Genomic DNA, 21033 nt, shown 5'->3' with positions numbered 1-21033 from the left:
CCTCTCCCTCTTATGTCTACTACCCTCTCCCTCTTATGTCTACTACCCTCTCCCTCTTATGTCTACTACCCTCTCCCTCTTATGTCTACTACCCTCTCCCTCTTATGTCTACTACCCTCTCCCTCTTATGTCTACTACCCTCTCCCTCTTATGTCTACTACCCTCTCCCTCTTATGTCTACTACCCTCTCCCTCTTATGTCTACTACCCTCTCCCTCTTATGTCTACTACCCTCTCCCTCTTATGTCTACTACCCTCTCCCTCTTATGTCTACTACCCTCTCCCTCTTATGTCTACTACCCTCTCCCTCTTATGTCTACTACCCTCTCCCTCTTATGTCTACCCCTCCCTCTTATGTCTACTACCCTCTCCCTCTTATGTCTACTACCCTCTCCCTCTTATGTCTACTACCCTCTCCCTCTTATGTCTACTACCCTCTCCCTCTTATGTCTACTACCCTCTCCCTCTTATGTCTACTACCCTCTCCCTCTTATGTCTACTACCCTCTCCCTCTTATGTCTACTACCCTCTCCCTCTTATGTCTACTACCCTCTCCCTCTTATGTCTACTACCCATCCCACTTATGTCTACTACCCTCTCCCTCCCTCTTATGTCTACTACCCTCTCCCTCTTATGTCTACTACCCTCTCCCTCTTATGTCTACTACCCTCTCCCTCTTATGTCTACTACCCTCTCCCTCTTATGTCTACTACCCTCTCCCTCTTATGTCTACTACCCTCTCCCTCTTATGTCTACTACCCTCTCCCTCTTATGTCTATTACCCCTCCCTCTTATGTCTACTACCCTCTCCCTCTTATGTCTACTACCCTCTCCCTCTTATGTCTACTACCCTCTCCCTCTTATGTCTACTACCCTCTCCCTCTTATGTCTACTACCCTCTCCCTCTTATGTCTACTACCCTCTCCCTCTTATGTCTATTACCCCTCCCTCTTATGTCTACTACCCTCTCCCTCTTATGTCTACTACCCCTCCCTCTTATGTCTACTACCCTCTCCCGCTTATGTCTACTACCCCTCCCTCTTATGTCTACTACCCTCTCCCTCTTATGTCTACTACCCTCTCCCTCTTATGTCTACTACCCCTCCCTCTTATGTCTACTACCCTCTCCCTCTTATGTCTACTACCCTCTCCCTCTTATGTCTACTACCCTCTCCCTCTTATGTCTACTACCCCTCCCTCTTATGTCTACTACCCTCTCCCTCTTATGTCTACTACCCTCTCCCTCTTATGTCTATTACCCCTCCCTCTTATGTCTACTACCCTCTCCCTCTTATGTCTACTACCCTCTCCCTCTTATGTCTACTACCCTCTCCCTCTTATGTCTACTACCCCTCCCTCTTATGTCTACTACCCTCTCCCTCTTATGTCTACTACCCTCTCCCTCTTATGTCTACTACCCTCTCCCTCTTATGTCTACTACCCCTCCCTCTTATGTCTACTACCCTCTCCCTCTTATGTCTACTACCCTCTCCCTCTTATGTCTACTACCCCTCCCTCTTATATCTACTACCCCTCCCTCTTATGTCTACTACCCCTCCCTCTTATGTCTACTACCCCTCCCTCTTATGTCTACTACCCCTCCCTCTATGTATGCCTACTACCCTTGCCTTTATATATGTCTACTACCCCCTCCCTCTTATGTCTACTACCCCTCCCTCTATGTATGTCTACTACCCTTCCCTCTATATATGTCTACTACCCCTCCCTCTATGTATGTATACTACCCTTTCCTCTGTGTATGTCTACTACCCCTCCCTCTTATGTCTACTACCCTTCCCTCTATATATGTCTACTGCTCCTCCCTCTATGTATGTCTACTACCCCCTCCTTATGTCTACTACCCCTCCCTCTATGTATGTATACTACCCTTTCCTCAATGTATGTCTACTACCCCTCCCTCTTATGTTTACTACCCTTCCCTCTATGTATGTCTACTGCTCCTCCCTCTATGTATGTCTACTACCCCCTTCTTCTCCAAGATGCCAACCCATAACAGGTAAATTTGAACAGACAGGGTGAGGAGACTTGCCCATACATCTTGCCCAACCTGGAAATCGATCGTGGGTCCTACTAGTTGTAAGCTGAGCACTGTACTGTTGAGTTACAGTACTTCTTGTCTACATAAAAGTATTGACCTTTAAAATTATTATAATTATAACCTTAATTTTTAAAGGGGTGGACCTGTAAGCCAGTGGAAGGCCTCAGTTAAATGACCAAAAGCTCCAGCTGTGGGTCATCATATGACTAAGACCCGTGTCAGAAATCAGTTGTCCTGTTTCTTGATAAATCTTACCTAACCTAACCTAACCTAACAAACCTTGCCAAACCTAACTGCTTGTCTGTCACGCTTACATTGTGTTCTGTTCTCCACTGTATCCTCTCCACCAGCACCATGTTACACTTGCAATAAATGCTTACTGTCTATGGTATTTTCTACATTTTCTTTTATTTCCTAGTTTTTCACCCGTGTGGTTGCTGATGCAGTCCTCATATTGTAAGTTAGCTGTTTAGCTATATTTACACAATTTTAGATTATTACAATTATCTTACAAAATAGCCACTATGAAAAAAGAGTGAATTTCCAAGTGTTTTTGTGATTTATCAAGGAAGTACTACTGTAATTGGGGATTCATTATTTTTTGACAGTGGTTATTTTGCATAAAGTGATATCACCTGTTTACTGTGATCATACTGTATAGTAACAAATATGTAAATTGCCTAGGATAACAGAAAAAGTCAGTGATTTATTTCCATAAGGTTCCTTGTAATACTGTACCTGTTAGATACAGTACAGGTCAGCCATCACAAATTTGGCATTATTGGGACCTGTAGTGTGCTGGATTATTGAGTCTGCCAGATTACAGAGTGGTTAGGTTAGAATACACTTAATAAAGTTAACCAGCTTGACTTACACAAGAAAGCTCATTGAACATCGGCAAAAATCGAACATATCCACTACTTTGAGCTCAATTTCAAGGTACTTTTTGTCTTGAAACCAATCAAAATCATATCTATTTCTGTAATATATCTTCTGTTCCAGTAACAGTAATGTTGAAGGATCAGTTATGGAAGGAGAAAAGAAAATATGAATGTGTAAATTCAAGGATTATGTGGATTAAAGTAAAGGTTGGATGCGAAAAGTGGGTCATAATAAGCGTGTATGCACCTGGAGAAGAGAGGAATGTAGAGGAGAGAGAGAGAGATTTTGGGAGATGTTAAGTGAATGTAGGAAAATTTGAACCAAGTGAGAGAGTAATTGTGGTAGGGGACCTGAATGCTAAAGTAGGAGAAACTTTTAGAGGGGGTGGTAGGTAAGTTTGGGGTGCCAGGTGTAAATGATAATGGGAGCCCTTTGATTGAACTTTGTATAGAAAGGGGTTTAGTTATAGGTAATACATATTTTAAGAAAAAGAGGATAAATAAGTATACAAGATATGATGTAGGGCAAAATGACAGTAGTTTGTTGGATTATGTATTGGTAGATAAAAGACTGTTGAGTAGACTTCAGGATGTACGTGTTTAAAGAGGGGCCACAGATATGTCAGATCACTTTTTAGTTGTAGCTACACTGAGAGTAAAAGGTAGATGGGATACAAGGAGAATAGAAGCATCAGGGAAGAGAGAGGTGAAGGTTTATAAACTAAAAGAGGAGGCAGTTAGGGTAAGATATAAACAGCTATTGGAGGATAGATGGGCTAATGAGAGCATAGACAATGGGGTCGAAGAGGTATGGGGTAGGTTTAAAAATGTAGTGTTAGAGTGTTCAGCAGAAGTTTGTGGTTACAGGAAAGTGGGTGCGGGAGGGAAGAGGAGCGATTGGTGAAATGATGATGTAAAGAGAGTAGTAAGGGAGAAAAAGTTAGCATATGAGAAGTTTTCACAAAGTAGAAGTGATGCAAGGAGGGAAGAGTATATGGAGAAAAAGAGAGAGGTTAAGAGAGTGGTGAAGCAATGTAAAAAGAGAGCAAATGAGAGAGTGGGTGAGATGTTATCAACAAATTTTGTTGAAAATAAGAAAAAGTTTTGGAGTGAGATTAACAAGTTAAGGAAGCCTAGAGAACAAATGGATTTGTCAGTTAAAAATAGGAGAGGAGAGTTATTAAATGGAGAGTTGGAGGTATTGGGAAGATGGAGGGAATATTTTGAGGAATTGTTAAATGTTGATGAAGATAGGGAAGCTGTGATTTCGTGTATAGGGCAAGGAGGAATAACATCTTGTAGGAGTGAGGAAGAGCCAGTTGTGAGTGTGGGGAAAGTTCGTGAGGCAGTAGGTAAAACGAAAGGGGGTAATGCAGCCGGGATTGATGGGATAAAGATAGAAATGTTAAAAGCAGGTGGGGATATAGTTTTGGAGTGGTTGGTGCAATTATTTAATAAATGTATGGAAGAGGGTAAGGTACCTAGGGATTGGCAGAGAGCATGCATAGTTCCTTTGTATAAAGGCAAAGGGGACAAAAGTGAGTGCAAAAATTATAGGGGAATAAGTCTGTTGAGTATACCTGGTAAAGTGTATGGTAGAGTTATTTTTGAAAGAATTAAGAGTAAGACGGAGAATAGGATAGCAGATGAACAAGGAGGCTTAAGGAAAGGTAGGGGGTGTGTGGACCAGGTGTTTACAATGAAACATATAAGTGAACAGTATTTAGATAAGGCTAAAGAGGTTTTTGTGGCATTTATGGATTTGGAAAAGGTGTATTACAGGGTGGATAGGGGGGCAATGTGGCAGATGTTGCAGGTGTATGGTGTAGGAGGTAGGTTACTGAAAGCAGTGAAGAGTTTTTACGAGGATAGTGAGGCTCAAGTTAGAGTATGTAAGAAAGAGGGAGATTATTTCCCAGTAAAAGTAGGCCTTAGACAAGGATGTGTGATGTCACCGTGGTTGTTTAATATATTTATAGATGGGGTTGTAAGAGAAGTAAATGCGAGGGTCTTGGCAAGAGGCGTGGAGTTAAAAGATAAAGAATCACACATAAAGTGGGAGTTGTCACATTTGCTCTTTGCTGATGACACTGTGCTCTTGGGAGATTCTGAATAGAAGTTGCAGAGGTTGGTGGATGAATTTGGTATGGTATGCAAAAGAAGAAAATTAAAAGTGAATACAGGAAAGAGTAAGGTTATGAGGAGAACAAAAAGATTAGGTGATGAAAGATTGGATATCAGATTGGAGGGAGAGAGTATGGAGGAGGTGAATGTATTCAGATATTTGGGAGTGGACGTGTCAGCGGATGGGTCTATGAAAGACGAGGTGAATCATAGAATTGATGAGGGGAAAAGGGTGAGCGGTGCACTTAGGAGTCTTTGGAGACAAAGAACTTTGTCCTTGGAGGCAAAGAGGGGAATGTATGAGAGTATAGTTTTACCAACGCTCTTATATGGGTGTGAAGCATGGGTGATGAATATTGCAGCGAGGAGAAGGCTGGAGACAGTGGAGATGTCATGTCTGAGGGCAATGTGTGGTGTGAATATAATGCAGAGAATTCGTAGTTTGGAAGTTAGGAGGAGGTGCGGGATTACCAAAACTGTTGTCCAGAGGGCTGAGGAAGGGTTGTTGAGGTGATTCGGACATGTAGAGAGAATGGAGCGAAACAGAATGACTTCAAGAGTGTATCAGTCTGTAGTCAGTGTAGTGGAAGGAAGGCGGGGTAGGGGTCGGCCTAGGAAAGGTTGGAGGGAGGGAGTAAAGGAGGTTTTGTGTGCTAGGGGCTTGGACTTCCAACGGGCATGCGTGAGCGTGTTTGATAGGAGTGAATGGAGACAAATGGTTTTTAATACTTGACGTGCTGTTGGAGTGTGAGCAAAGTAACATTTATGAAGGGATTCAGGGAAACCGGCAGGCCGGACTTGAGTCCTGGAGATGAGAAGTACAGTGTCTGCACTCTGAAAGAGGGGTGTTAATGTTGCAGTTTAAAAACTGTAGTGTAAAGCACCCTTCTGGCAAGACAGTGATGGAGTGAATGATGGTGAAAGTTTTTCTTTTTCGGGCCACCCTGCCTTGGTGGGAATCGGCCAGTGTGTTAATAAAAAAAAAATAATAATAATCTTCTGTTCCATCAAATGAGACCAAAAAAATGAGAATACAACCATAAAAACCATACGAAATTATACCACTAAGGGGTGGCTAATTTCTGAGAAGTGAACTCCGTTATTTATCATCCGATTTTTTTATTTTTGGTGTACATTAAGAAGCATCATTCCATCATACATTGCCCAAGTTTCAATAAGATATCTCAACAAACAGCTGAGAAAAAAAAAAAAATTTTTTTATTAGCACACTGGCTGATTCCCACCAAGGCCGGGTGGCCCAAAAAAGAAAAACTTTCACCATCATTCACTCCATCACTGTCTTGCCAGAAGGGTGCATTACACTACAGTTTTTAAACTGCAACATTAACACCCCTCCTTCACAGTGCAGGCACTGTACTTCCCATCTCCAGGACTCGAGTCCAGCCTGCCGGTTCCCCTGAATCCCTTCATAAATGTTGCTTTGCTCACACTCCAACAGCACATCAAGTATTAAAAACCATTTGTCTCCATTCACTCCTATCAAACACGCTCACGCATGCCCGCTAAAAGCCCAAGCCCCTCGCACACAAAACCTCCTTTACCCCCTCCCTCCAACATTTCCTAGGCCGACCCCTACCCCGCCTTCCTTCCACTACAGACTGATACACTCTTGAAGTCATTCTGTTTCGCTCCATTCTCTCTACATGTCCGAATCACCTCAACAACCCTTCCTCAGCCCTCTGGACAACAGCAATCCCGCACCTCCTCCTAACTTCCAAACTATGAATTCTCTGCATTATATTCACACCACACATTGCCCTCAGACACGACATCTCCACTGCCTCCAGCCTTCTCCTCACTGCAACATTCATCACCCATGCTTCACACCCATATAAGAGCACTTGTAGAACTATACTCTCATACATTCCCCTCTTTGCTTCCAAGGACAAAGTTCTTTGTCTTCACAGACTCCTAAGTGCACTGCTCACCCTTTTCCCCTCATCAATTCTATGATTCACCTCATCTTTCATAGACCCATCCGCTGACACGTCCACTTCCAAATATCTGAATACATTCACCTCCTCCATACTCTCTCCCTCCAATCTGATATCCAATCTTTCATCACCTAATCTTTTTGTTATCCTCATAACCTTACTCTTTCCTGTATTCACTTTTAATTTTCTTCTTTTACATACCCTACCAAATTCATCCACCATCCTCTGCAACTTCTCTTCAGAATCTCCCAAGAGCACAGTGTCATCAGCAAAGAGCAACTGTGACAACTCCCATTTTACGTGTGATTCTTTATCTTTTAACTCCACGCCTCTTGCCAAGACCCTCGCATTTACTTCTCTTACAACCCCATCTATAAATATATTAAACAACCACGGTGACATCACACATCCTTGTCTAAGGCCTACTTTTACTGGGAAATAATCTCCCTCTTTCTTACATACTCTAACTTGAGCCTCACTATCCTCGTAAAAACTCTTCACTGCTTTCAGTAACCTGCTTCCTATACCATACACCTGCAACATCTAAAAATCATAAATGGCAAGCCCATGCCAGGTACTGGAAATAAGTCATATGACTTTTTTGGGTTATCCTCAGTTCTCTCTACATACGCTGCTATGTATGATAGTCTGTGTAACTGTATTTGTGTATACCTGAACAAACTTACTGAATGAGTACAAGAAACTGCTCATTCACCTATTTCAACTGCCCAATAAAGTGGTCAGAAATTGGCAATTTGGCCAAGTTCACAAAAATTTCAAAAGATGCCAATTTCAAAATAGGGTCCAGAATAAACAATGCAGACATTCTTGGCACTAAAATAACATTTTCTCTGTTCATTAGTCACAACTCTAGGCTCCTCTTATATTACTCATGCTTACCATTTGGAATTTTTATTCACTCAAAAAATTTATTTACTGTTATGCAGGCTACTGCATTATTGTAATAATTGTATAAATAATGTCAACCCATTCGTGGCTGCGTATTGGACTGGCCAGTTGGACACATATTAGATGGTGACGTCATTTGTTACTCTTGAACATCACCAAAGAATTGAACATATCCGCTACTTTGAGCTCAATTTCAAAGTACGTTTTGTCATGAAATCAATCAAAATCATATATATTTCTGTAATGTATCTTCCATTCTATCAAATGAGACCAAAAAATGAGAATAGAACCACAAAAACCATACGAAAATATACTGCTAATGGGCAGCTAATGGCTGAGAAGTGAATTCCACTATTTATAGCCCAATTTCTTTCATTTTTGGTGTACATTAAGAAACATTTTTCCATCACACATTGCCCAAGATTCAGTAAGATAGCCCAATAAACAACCGAGAAAAAAAATATTTACCAAAAATCATATATTGTAGGAAAGAGGGAGATTATTTCCCAGTAAAAGTAGGCCTTAGACAAGGATGTGTGATGTCACCATGTTTGTTCATTATATTTATAGATGGGGTTGTAAGAGAAGTAAATGTGAGGGTCTTGGCAAGAGGTGTGGAGTTAAAAGATAAAGAATCAAACACAAAGTGGAAGTTGTCACAGTTGCTCTTTGCTAATGACACTGTGCTCTTGGGAGATTCTGAAGAGAAGTTGCAGAGGTTGGTGGATGAATTTGGTAGGGCATGTAAAAGAAGAAAATTAAAAGTGAATATAGGAAAGAGTAAGGTTATGAGGATAAAAAGATTATGTGGTGAAAGACTGAATATCAAATTGGAGGGAGAGAGTTTTGAGGAGGTGAATGTATTCAGATATTTGGGAGTGGACGTGTCAGTAGATGGGTCTATGAAGGATGAGGTGAATCATTGAATTGATGAGGGGAAAAGGTGAGTGATGCACTTAGGAGTCTGTGGAGACAAAGAACTTTGTCCTTGGAAGCAAAGAGGGAAATGTATGCGAGTATAATTATACCAACACTCTTGTATGGGTGTGAGGAAACATTTCCTCAATACAGATTTTGAAATGTTGTACAAGTGTCTTATTCTTGGATTATCCTGGTTTAATAGCACACTAATATTAGTAATTCAAAGAAAAGAACTTCTTATACACACACAACTACAAACTCAAAAGCCACTCAGGAGAATAATACTAGTGCTAGCTATGTGCATTGTTTGGTGATTTTCTAATTAATTTGAGTACCAGAGCCCAATGCAATATGTCATTTATTACAGATAAATGATAAGTTTGTTCTCAAGAGTGGCACAGACTTCAGGGAATTTTCAACAATAACTTTAAGTCAGGAAGGAACCAGCATCAATGTTGATATTGAGAAGGTTGTTGTAGACTCCAAGTTTGAACCTGATGAAGAACTAAAAGAAGCTCTTAAAGAATATGAAGGTAAGTGCATTCAAAGTACTTAAGTAAAAGAAGTAGGGTTATACAGTCTGCCTGGAAAGTTATGGCACTGGCTACAGGGCAGACTCTTCATCATTGAAACATATGGCTACAGATGGTTGAGATCTGCACCTTCTAGAAATCTTGGAAAGAACTCAAGACACCAATTTCCTTATGTGGTACAAAGATAATGTAGTTTACATGAACATAATAAAACATTGGTAAGCACAAAAGAAAGCCACTAGTATGCAACGCATTTTGGGTAAATTATTCCTAATGCTTAAGACTACTTAAGAATTAGTGAAATGGAGATGATTTTGGTCAGTTTCAGGCTGAAAGTAGCCTGAAATAGTCTTCAGAGTAGCAGAATTATTTGATTTTTGATGAATTTGCTGAAGATAGGTAGGGGACTCCTAGCTTCCTTGACTGTTTCATGTTCACTGAAGCTCAGATGATGGTGTAAGAGAGAGAGATTAGATGGATAATGTATAATAATGCTAGAAGAGGACAGTATTTTGTTTTCAGTTTTATAGTTGTTCTGTGTCTAGAGCATCCATCAAACAGAATAAAACACTATATTCTTCTGACATTATCATCAGTCATGTACACAATCATCTGAGCTTCAGTGAAAGTAGTACAGTTAGACCCAAAGGCAGATCAGGTCAGTCTTGAGGCTATGTGGACACACTTGCAATTGGTGTGGGAGAGTCCAGACTTTAATTAATCACCTGATGCCATGTGTTTCGGTGATGAAAAATTTGTCCTGTAGCTAGTGTCATCATCCCTCAGTCAAAGACTTGGTGATATTTATTTATTTATTTATTATTAATTTGGACATGATACATAGATGTACAAAGAAATACAGTGGTTAAGTGTAACATGCTAAAAGCCCCTTGTATGCAGAGCATTCACAAGGATTTAGCCTATGTTTTGAGGATAATATAATTCATACCTATTAAAATTTAATTGTATTGAATTTGGAGACTTCTGATTCCTGGCACAACTTTCTGAACAGACCGTATACTCTAAGTCAAATTCAAATTCAAGTTTATTTCCACATGATATATTATGGTTATGCAGAGCATTTCTGGCAAGCTTAAGCTTAACTTAAGACTACAAGGGCAGTAAACATTTCATGAATGTTTTTAGGGACATTAAGTGTATATAAATAATATATACACTTAATGTCCATATAGATGTATGGGGGAGGTTTAAGAATGTAGTGTTAGAGTGTTCAGCAGAAGTTTGTGGTTACAGGAAAGTGGGTGCAGGAGGGAAGAAGAGCAATTGGTGGAATGATGATGTAAAGAGAGTAGTAAGGGAGAAAAAGTTAGCATATGAGAAGTTTTTACAAAGTAGAAGTGATGCGAGGAGGGAAGAGTATATGGAGAGAAAAAGAGAGGTTAAGAGAGTGGTGAAGCAATGTAAAAAGAGAGCAAATGAGAGAGTGGGTGAGATGTTATCAACAAATTTTGTTGAAAATAAGAAAAAGTTTTTGAGGAAGCCTAGGGAACAAATGGATTTGACAGTTAAAAATAGGAGAGGAGAGTTATTAAATGGAGAGTTAGAGGTATTGGGAAGATGGAGGGAATATTTTGAGGAATTGTTAAATGTTGATGAAGATAGGGAAGCTGTGATTTCGTGTTTACCTGTATAGGGCAAGGAGGAATAACATCTTGTAGGAGTGAGGAAGAGCCAGTTGTTAGTGTGGGGGAAGTTTGTGAGGCAGTGGGTAGAATGAAAGGAGGTAAGGCAGCTGGGATTGATGGGATAAAGATAGAAATGTTAAAAGCAGGTGGGGATATAATTTTGGAGTGGTTGGTGGTATTATTTAATAAATGTATGGAAGAGGGTAAGGTACCTAGGGATTGGCAGAGAGCATGCCACAGGCACAGGCACTGTACTTCCCACCTCCATACTCAAGTCCAGCTAACTGGTTTTCCTGGAATCCCTTCACAAATGTTACCTTGTTCACACTCCAACAGCACGTCAAGTCATAAATCCCACTTGTCTTTACTCATTTTGACCTAACTCTCTCGCATATCCTGTGACTACTATAATGTGTCAATTGGGTGTTCAAGCTTATAGCACTCAAAGCCTTTACTCCTCCCTCCAACTCTTCTTTGAATGAATCCTACCCGTACTACCCTCCACCCAAGATATACAGTGGTCCCTCGCTTTTCGTAGTTTTCGGCAATCGTAAATTTCGCCAATCATAGGGGTATTTTCGTATAAACATGGACTCGCTTTTCATAGGTTGACTCGCGAATAGTAGTTCGTCCGGGACGCGTGTGCACGGTGTGAGCTGGGGCGGCCTCCCTACCCAGCCAGTCTGGCATTGTTTACCAGTGAGTGAAGGTCCCCTCAAGTGCTCCTACAAAATATTTCATAATATTCCACTCATTTTAGTGCTTGCAAGTGCTAAATAAGCTACCATGGCTCCAAAGAAAGCTCCTAGTGCCAAGCCTGTGGTAAAGAAGGTGAGAAATATGTACAGTGACAAAGTCTTGGGCCATTTTAGGGAAGTGTTAAAGAGACGCCAGAAACAGAGCTCTCTCCACAGTTACTTTGCGAGACAGGACTAGAGTGACTCTCAAGGTGGTCCAAGTGGCATTAAGAAACAGAGAAGAGAAGCAACCCCAGAGAAGCAATTGGTACCTGAGGTGTTGCTGGAAGGGGATTCCCCTTCCAAACTGTAAACAATCCAATCTCTTTCCTCCTCCAGTCTCCCATACACTAAGAAGAATCTCCAATAGAGGTAAGTGTTACGCTGTTAATGTTTCATTCATCATTTCCCATTGTATTGTTTATGTACTACATGTATATTTCATGTAAAAAATTTTTTTGTTTTAATACTTCTGGGTGTCAGGAACGGATTAATTGTATTTACATTATTTCTTGTGGGGAAAATTGATTCGCAAATCGTAAATTTTGTTTATAGTAACGGCTCCAGGAACGGATTAATTATGAAAAACGAGGGACCACTGTATACTCCCTCTTCATCATCTTGTTCCTCTCTAGCCTCTCTAGATGCCCAGACTACATTAATAATTCCTCCTCAGCACTGAGTTATATCCTTGGTGACATCACACTGTCTTCTAATTTTTACACTCTGAATTTGCTACATAATATTCACACCAGTCATTGATCTTAAGCACAGTGTCTCCACCACCTGCAGCCTCCTCCTTGCTGCAGCATTTAACACCCACATTCACACCTTTACTCTGGTACATTTCCCTGTTTGCCTCCATAGATTAACTTCCTTTTCATAGATGCCTCAACATGCCACCTATTTTTTTTTCCCCTCATCTGTTCTGTGGTTCACCTTATCTTTCATAGACCCATCTGCTGACATGTCCACTCCCAAGTATCTGAATATATTCACTTCCTTCAGAGTCCTTTCTTCCAGTCTGATATCCATTCTTTCTTTGCCTGGATTTTTTGTAACTCTCATCACCTTGATTTTTCCTGTGTTTACTTTTAATTTTCCTCTTACATACCCTCCCAAATTCCTTCAAGAACCTTGGCAACTTTACAAAATCTTCCAAAAGAATCATGTCATCAGCAAAGAGCAATTGCAACAACTCCCACTGTGTACTGAATTCCTTATATTTTAATCCCACACATCTCCTAAACATCCATGCAATCCTTTCTTTTACAACCCAATGAAATGTGTTTAACAACTATGGTGGCATCACATCCTTACCTAAATATTACCTTTGCTGGGCAGTAACCCCTCACTCCTACATACCTTGACCTGTATGAGAAATAATTTTTCTGTAGTACAGCACATAACTGTTTTTTTTATTATGTGGTTATGATGCAGTCTATTTATATAGCAGTTATACTGTGTTTGTGTACATTGCAGCTGTTGTGGGAGAGAAGATGGAAGAGACACTGGGAACATTCAGTGTGGAACTAGATGGAAGATTCTCCTCAATCCGCACACAAGAAACCAACTTAGGCAACTTTATATGCGACATCATAATGGCAGCTTGTAACGGAGATGTTGCAGTTATTAATTCTGGGACTCTGAGGTCGGACAGAATTCATCCAGCTGGTGACTTCAGAATGAGAGATTTAATGACCGTTTTACCGATGTTGGATCCTTTACTTGTCTTAGGAGTAACTGGTGAGAGCAGTTGGCACATTGCCAGTCTCTATGCATATGTATGTATGTATATGTGTATATGTAAATGTACTCATCGGGGAATTGGAGAAGAATCCTTCCTTTGTAAGTCAAGCATGTCGTAAGAGACAGCTAAGATGCCATGAGCAAGGGGCTAGTAATTCCTCCTCCTGTATAAATTACTGAGTGTAAAAAGAAGAATAAACTTTATTAAAGCATTTATTCTTTTTCGGGTCACCCTGCCTCAGTGGGAGATGTGTGTTGTGTTAAAAAAATGTATATGCATATATAAAATGCAGTAGACCGTTATATTACATGGATTTATTTGCCACGTTTTGGCTATTGCACTATTGAAAAATTGCAGAACTATTTTATACAACACTTCATAAAATTAACTTAACACAGCTCTGTTTGCGGGTGCAGAAAAAATTTCCCCAGCTCAAGCTGCAACCCCTGACACACTCGCCACCCCCATCCCAACTGTATAATAATATATCTTTATTTCTACAAGTACATGTTCGAGATATACAGGTATAACTGACATCAGTGACATACGTACTATTACGTAGAAAGCCGCTTGTTATGCAGAGCATTTCGGGCAAATTAAGTCAGTTTCATCCCAGGATGCGATACACACTAGTCAACTAACACCCAGGTACCCAATATACTGATGGGTGAACATAGACAGCAGGTGTCTTCAGGAAACACGTCCCTAATGTTTTCCAGCCATACCAGGGATTCGATCTTCATCCATGTGTGTCCAGTACGAATGCCTCCTAGGAGCTAGCTGTCTTTGTGAATTGTGTTTTGGTCTTTTAATTGCCATGTCGTGTATCTGCCAAGCAATCATGGCGCCCGGTAGGCATACGAGTGTTGCTGAATGGCAAAAAAAGGTACATATAAGCATTTAAGTCTTTCGAGTTAACGAAGAAAATAGAGATATTAGACAAGAGATAGTCTGTGACTTTAATGAAGTGTCAGTTTCTACAATTAAAAAGAATGTGGTAAATATATGAATTTGTGAGGGACATAAATAGAATTAAGGTACCAGAACTGGTCAATCGTGTACCCTCATCCCTTATATAGGGTGAATGAGTTAGTCATTGCTTGGGCTGCTACATCTAGCTATGACAATCTTCCCAGTATAACAAAGGCAAAATTTATGGACAAACATGAAGCAAGAGAGAGACTAATTTGTTTTATGCTCAGCAAGGAAAATTTCTGTAACATTCCTTTCACTAACTTTGAACTTAATGCAGCACTAACTAAGGGCAACTCCACGTCGCCTGGGGAGGATGGTATTACTTAAAATATACCCAGATTGCTATGTCAAGTACCAGGTAATCCTTTACTTGAATTATAAAACATGAGCTATGTAACTGGGGAGCTCCCTAAATCTTGGACCAACAGCCTCATCATTCCCATTCCAAAGCCCAGTCAACAAAACTCATTTTTCCCAATATCTCTCACTAGCTGCTTGTGTAAAACATTTGAGAGGATGATTCTTAATTATCTCATGCACGGAATTAAATAATTTTTGTCTCCCCGGTTGCATGGTTTCATGCATGGAAGGAGCGTGCATAACCACCTTTGTCATTCTTCACACTGACAGTTTGTACACTACCTTTCTTGACCTTAAATCTGCTTTTGATGTAGCCAACCTACATGTAATCATTAGTGAACTTACCAGAATGGATGTTGGGGGATAGCTTCTCAGCTGGAGAAAGTCTTATGTGTTGTTCCAGAAGCATAGAAGTGTAACTAAAGACTTAGAATTAGGAACCCCATAGGGAGGTGTGCTCAGTCCCACCCTATTCAATACAGCCTCTCCTCACTTAACAATGAAGTTTCGTTCCTAAGACCACGTCAGTAAACGAATTTGTCACTAAGTGAGGAGCATACTTTAATGGTAGTGGGTTTGTGTCAACCATCTTTGATATTGTTTTTATGTCATATTTTCTCCTCGCTGCAACATTCATCACCCACGCTTCACACCCATATAAGAGCGTTGGTAAAACTATACTCTCATACATTCCCCTCTTTGCCTCCAAGGACAAAGTTCTTTGTCTCCACAGACTCCTAAGTGCACCACTCACTCTTTTTCCCTCATCAATTCTATGATTCACCTCATCTTTCATAGACCCATCCGCTGACACGTCCACTCCCAAATATCTGAATACGTTCACCTCCTCCATACTCTCTCCCTCCAATCTGATATTCAATCTTTCATCACCTAATCTTTTTGTTATCCTCATAACCTTACTCTTTCCTGTATGCACCATTTATAACATTTCTGGTATATTTTAAATGTTTATACAGTAGTGTACTGTATATTGTCATAAACAGAATAGAGGAAATCAGTGTCATCGGCAAAGAGCAGCTGTGACAACTCCCACTTTGTGTGTGATTCTTTATCTTTTAACTCCACGCCTCTTGCCAAGACCCTCGCATTTACTTCTCTTACAACCCCATCTATAAATATATTAAACAACCACGGTGACATCACACATCCTTGTCTAAGGCCTACTTTTACTGGGAAAAAATTTCCCTCTTTCCTACATACTCTAACTTGAGCCTCACTATCCTCGTAAAAACTCTTCACTGCTTTCAGTAACCTACCTCCTACACCATACACTTGCAACATCTGCCACATTGCCCCCCTATCCACCCTGTCATACGCCTTTTCCAAATCCATAAATGCCACAAAGACCTCTTTAGCCTTATCTAAATACTGTTCACTTATATGTTTCACTGTAAACACCTGGTCCACACACCCCCTACCTTTCCTAAAGCCTCCTTGTTCATCTGCTATCCTATTCTCCGTCTTACTCTTAATTCTTTCAATTATAACTCTACCATACACTTTACCAGGTACACTCAACAGACTTATCCCCCTATAATTTTTGCACTCTCTTTTATCCCCTTTGCCTTTATACAAAGGAACTATGCATGCTCTCTGCCAATCCCTAGGTACCTTACCCTCTTCCATACATTTATTAAATAATTGCACCAACCACTCCAAAACTATATCCCCACCTGCTTTTAACATTTCTATCTTTATCCCATCAATCCCGGCTGCCTTACCCCCTTTCATTTTACCTACTGCCTCACGAACTTCCCCCACTCTAAAATACAAACTGGTCAGAGAGCCTGTCATAAGTCTGAGTCGTCGGTAAATGAGTACGTCGCTAAGTGAGGAGAGGTATTCTAATTAATGCTTTACTTAATGCTATGCCTATCCAGCCGCATTGTTATTTGATTAGTTTTGCTGACGATATAATGATTCACACCACCGAATTCTCCAACACCCAGAACATCCTTAACCATGTACTAGCCTCATGTCAGGACCTGGGGTTGATAATTTCTACTGATAAGACAAAGATACTGAACAGGTGTCCTCCTCGACAGAGAGGCGCAGTTCGCCAGATCCAGTTGCATGATGGGTCTCTTCTAGAATATGTAATCAGATACAAGTATCTAGGCTTTGGGGTCCCACTACTTGGACCTGTTGTAACAAGACTTTGTCGCCAATGCAAAGAAAGGCTGAGGGCACTTAGAGTTGTGGCAGGTTTTCATCCAAGGTATGGTGCTAATGTTAAAATTGTGAAAATGATGTATCTTGCTTAAATTAGATCATTGGTTGATTATGCTTCACCACTACTTGCTCTTGTGTCTGACTGGAAGCTTGGAGGGCTGGAAAAACTGCAGAATGAAGCAATGAGGGTCATCCTAGGATGCCCTCGTACTGCCAAAATTTTAAATATGCAAAAAGAACTTTGTATTCCAAGCATCAGTGATCATGTTACTGAAAGAAATATCCTCATTGGGGTCAATATGATTAGGCTAGCCCATTGAGCCCCCTGCACAGAAGCCCTCCAGACTTTCCTCAGCACTGGTGAACACCCCTCCAGATGGAACAAAAAATTAAAACTTTATCAGTATAAAACAGATTCTAACCACACAGTAGAGTGAAAAACTAATGTGAGAGATCCGGGAGTGATAATGTCAGAGGATCTCACCTTCAAAGACCACAACAGTTTATCTACCTCATCTGCTAGAAAAATGATAGGATGGATAATGAGAACCTTCAAAACTAGGGAATCAATGCCTGTGATGATTCTCTTCAAATCACTTGTTTTCCCTAGGTGGGAGTATTGCTGTACACTAACTACCCCCTTCAAGGCAGGCAAAAATTGCTGACCTGAAGAATGTACAGAGAACTTCATGGTACACAAAAGTGAAATAAAGCACCTAAATTACTGGGAATGGTTGAAGTCCCTTGATTTGTATTCCCTGGAATGGAAGTGAGAAAGATTCATGATAATATATACTTGAAAAATCCTAGAGGGATTAATACCAAACCTGCACACAAAAATCACTCCCTATGAATATCTTTATTTATATCTTTATTTACTACAAGTAAATGTACAAGGTATACAGGCCAAGCTGACATCAATGACATACTACTATACAGAAAGCCCCTTGTTATACCTGGAGTATACCTGGAAAGAGTTCCGAGGCCCAGTCTGTGACCAAGTCTCATGGTGGATCAAGGCCTCATCAACCAGGCTGTTACTACTAGCCACACATAATCCAACGTACAAATCATAGCCCGGCTGGTCAGGTACTGACTTTAGGTGCCTGTCCAGTACCTGCTTGAAGAAAGCCAGGGGTGTATTGGTAATCCCCTTGATGTTTGCTGGGAGGCAGTTGAACGGTCTTGGGGCCCTGACACTTATTGTGTTGGGGGGATGTTGCACCATCTGCCGAGTCTTTTGCTTTTGTAGGGAATGATTTTTGTGTGCAAGTTTGGTACTAGTCCCTCTAGGATTTTCCAGGTGTATATAATCGTGTATCTCTCCCTCCTGCATTCTAGGGAGTACAGGTTTAAGAACTTCAAGCGTTCCCAGTAATTGAGGTGGTTTATCACAGTTATGCATGCTGTGAAGGTTCTCTGTACATTTTCTAGGTCAGCAATTTCACCTGCCTTGAAAGGTGCTGTTAGTGTGCAGCAATATTCCACTCTCGATAGAACAAGCTTGGCATCCCTGGTTTTGAAGGTTCTCATTATCCATCCTGTCAATTTTCTAGCAGATGTGATTGATATAATGTTATGGTTCTTAAAGCTGAGATCCTCTGACATGATCACCCCCAGGTCTTTGACATTAGTTTTATTGCTCTATTGTGTTGTTGGAATTTGTTTTATACTCCGATGAAGTTTTAATTTCCTCACATTTTCCATATCAGAGTAATTGAAATTTCTTATCATTGAACTTCATATTGTTTTCTGCAGCCCATTTAAAGATTTGGTTCATGTCTGCCTGGAGTTTTGCAGTTCTTAAATGGAGGATACTGTCATGCAAATTCGGGTGTCATCTGCAAAGGAAGACACGGCGCTGTGGCTTATATCCCTGTCTATGTCTGATATGAGGATAAGGAACAAGATGGGGGCGAGTACTGTGCCTTGTGGAACAGATCTTTTCACCATAGCCACCTCAGACTTTAATCTGTTGACTACTACTCTTTGTGTTCTATTTGTTAGGAAATTATAGATCCATCTACTGACTTTTCCTGTTATTCCTTTATCAGGCATTTTGTGCGCTATTACACCATGGTCACACTTGTCAAAGGCTTTTGCAGTTGTGACCATGGTGTAATAACACACAAAATGCAGAGCATTTTGGGCAAATTAGGTCAGTGTTGTCCCGGGATACGACTCACACCAGTTGACTAACACCCAGGTACCCATTTTACTGATGAGTGTAAGGAAAAACGTCCGATGTTTCCACCCCCTTTGCCGGGAATTGAACCCAGACCCTCACCGTGTGAAGTGAGAGCTTTTGCCACCAAGCCATGGGGCAAAATACTCAGCAGGAGATGCAACATTCCCTCAATGAGAAGCAGGAAGGCCACGAGTACACTAAGAGACAACACAATAAGTGTCAGGGGCCCAAGACTGTTCAGCTGCCTCTCAGCATACATAAGGGGGATTACAAATAGACCCGTCTGTCTGTCTTCAAGAAGGTGCTTGACAGCCACCTAAAGTCAGTACCTGATCAGGTGGGCTTTGGTTCGTATGTTGGTTTACGTGCAGCCAGCAGTAACAGCCTGGTTAATCTGACCCTGATCCAACATGAGGCCTGGTCTCAGACTGGGCCGCAGGGGCATTGACCCCTGAAACCCTCTCCAGGTAAACGACAATGAACTACAATTACATACTCACTTTTATTTTTGTAAGATCTGGAGGCCTAAAAAAAGTTGTTTGGCAATTTTAGGGCTCCCAGGAATATATCCCTAAGTTTTTCAGTTTATCTAGCATGTATTTACCGAACACAACGTTTTCAGGAATGTAACTACCATGTAAAATAACGGTCTACTGTATATTTATGTTATATAAAATTGTATCTTTATTATTAATATTTCTTGTTTACATAGGAGAAACACTTCTGGAGGTCCTTGAAAATGGAGTTTCACAGTATCCTAAACTTGAGGGTCGCTTTCCTCAAGTTGCTGGTCTCCAGTTTGTGTTTGACCCCGACGCAGAGCCTGGCTCAAGACTGATCAGAGACTTGGTCAAGGTCGGAGATGAGTACCTCAACCCAGAAGCTGTTTATCGATTCGTGACAAAGGCTTACATGAAACAAGGCAGAGATGGATACAATATGCTAATAGACTGTCCTATATTGGTACGTTGCTAAATGTTTCTGAATGATACTGGAGTACCACAGGGAAATGTCCTTGGTCCATGCTCTTCCTCTTATACATCAATGGTCTTCCTAATGTATCAAAACACCTTAAACCTATTCTCTTTGCTGACGACACAACTTATGTCATCTATCACCCTAATCTTGCCTCACTCCACACTTTTGTTAACGAAGAGCTAGTAAAAACATTGACCTGGATGACTGCCAATAAACTTACACTTAATATTAACAAAACCTTCTACAGTATGTTTGGGAGCAGAACAGATCATGTCCAGCTGAACATTATGATTGACAACACTCTTATTGCTAAACAAAATGAGGGCAAATTCCTGGGTCTGCACCTTGACAGCAACCTGAAATTCAACACCCATATCCAACACATAACAAAAAAAAGTATCCAAAATAGTTGGGATTGTCTCAAAGATGTTACTATGTACCAAAATCAGCCCTACTCATACTATACTATTCAATCATCTATCCCTACCTCACCTATGCTATTTGTGCCTGGGGATCAACAGCAGCAACCCACCTAAAGCCAATGATAACCCAACAAAAAGCTGCAGTAAGAATTATCATGCATTCCAATGCTAGACAACACCCCCCCCCCCCAATTCACACTGACCCAAATGGCTGTAAACATAAAATTTCTAATATAGCTGTTGCCTGATAAATCTTAAGTTAGTCCTAATTTTTCCTGAAATACTCTCCCAATATTGGAGCTTTTATAGAAACAGTATCATGCTGAGATAAAACCATTCCCATTACTAAACTTACTAATTTTAGTATTGTTAATCACTTCATTTACCTAACTTTTATATCAGT

General features: G+C 40.6%; 1 protein-coding gene across 13 annotated transcripts in view; it reads left to right on the top strand.

The window, feature by feature from the left end:
* Positions 1-21033, top strand: part of LOC128697336 (mannosylglucosyl-3-phosphoglycerate phosphatase) — a 495221-nt gene that overhangs the window by 378649 nt on the left and 95539 nt on the right. For all 13 annotated transcript variants that reach the window (XR_011393159.1, XM_070094215.1, XM_070094210.1 and 10 more), the window contains 3 exons: positions 9216-9381; positions 13247-13510; positions 19943-20193. Coding sequence is in view for 12 of the 13 variants with exons in the window: in XM_070094215.1 (XP_069950316.1) it covers positions 9216-9381; positions 13247-13510; positions 19943-20193 (681 nt within the window). In the remaining variant the exon portion in view is untranslated. The remainder of the gene's footprint in view (positions 1-9215; positions 9382-13246; positions 13511-19942; positions 20194-21033) is intronic.

Source organism: Cherax quadricarinatus, chromosome 44 (genome assembly GCF_038502225.1).
Source record: "Cherax quadricarinatus isolate ZL_2023a chromosome 44, ASM3850222v1, whole genome shotgun sequence".
NCBI lineage: Eukaryota > Metazoa > Arthropoda > Malacostraca > Decapoda > Parastacidae > Cherax > Cherax quadricarinatus.
The sequence above is the reverse complement of the archived record's forward strand: the minus strand, read 5'-3'. Positions and strand labels throughout refer to the sequence as shown.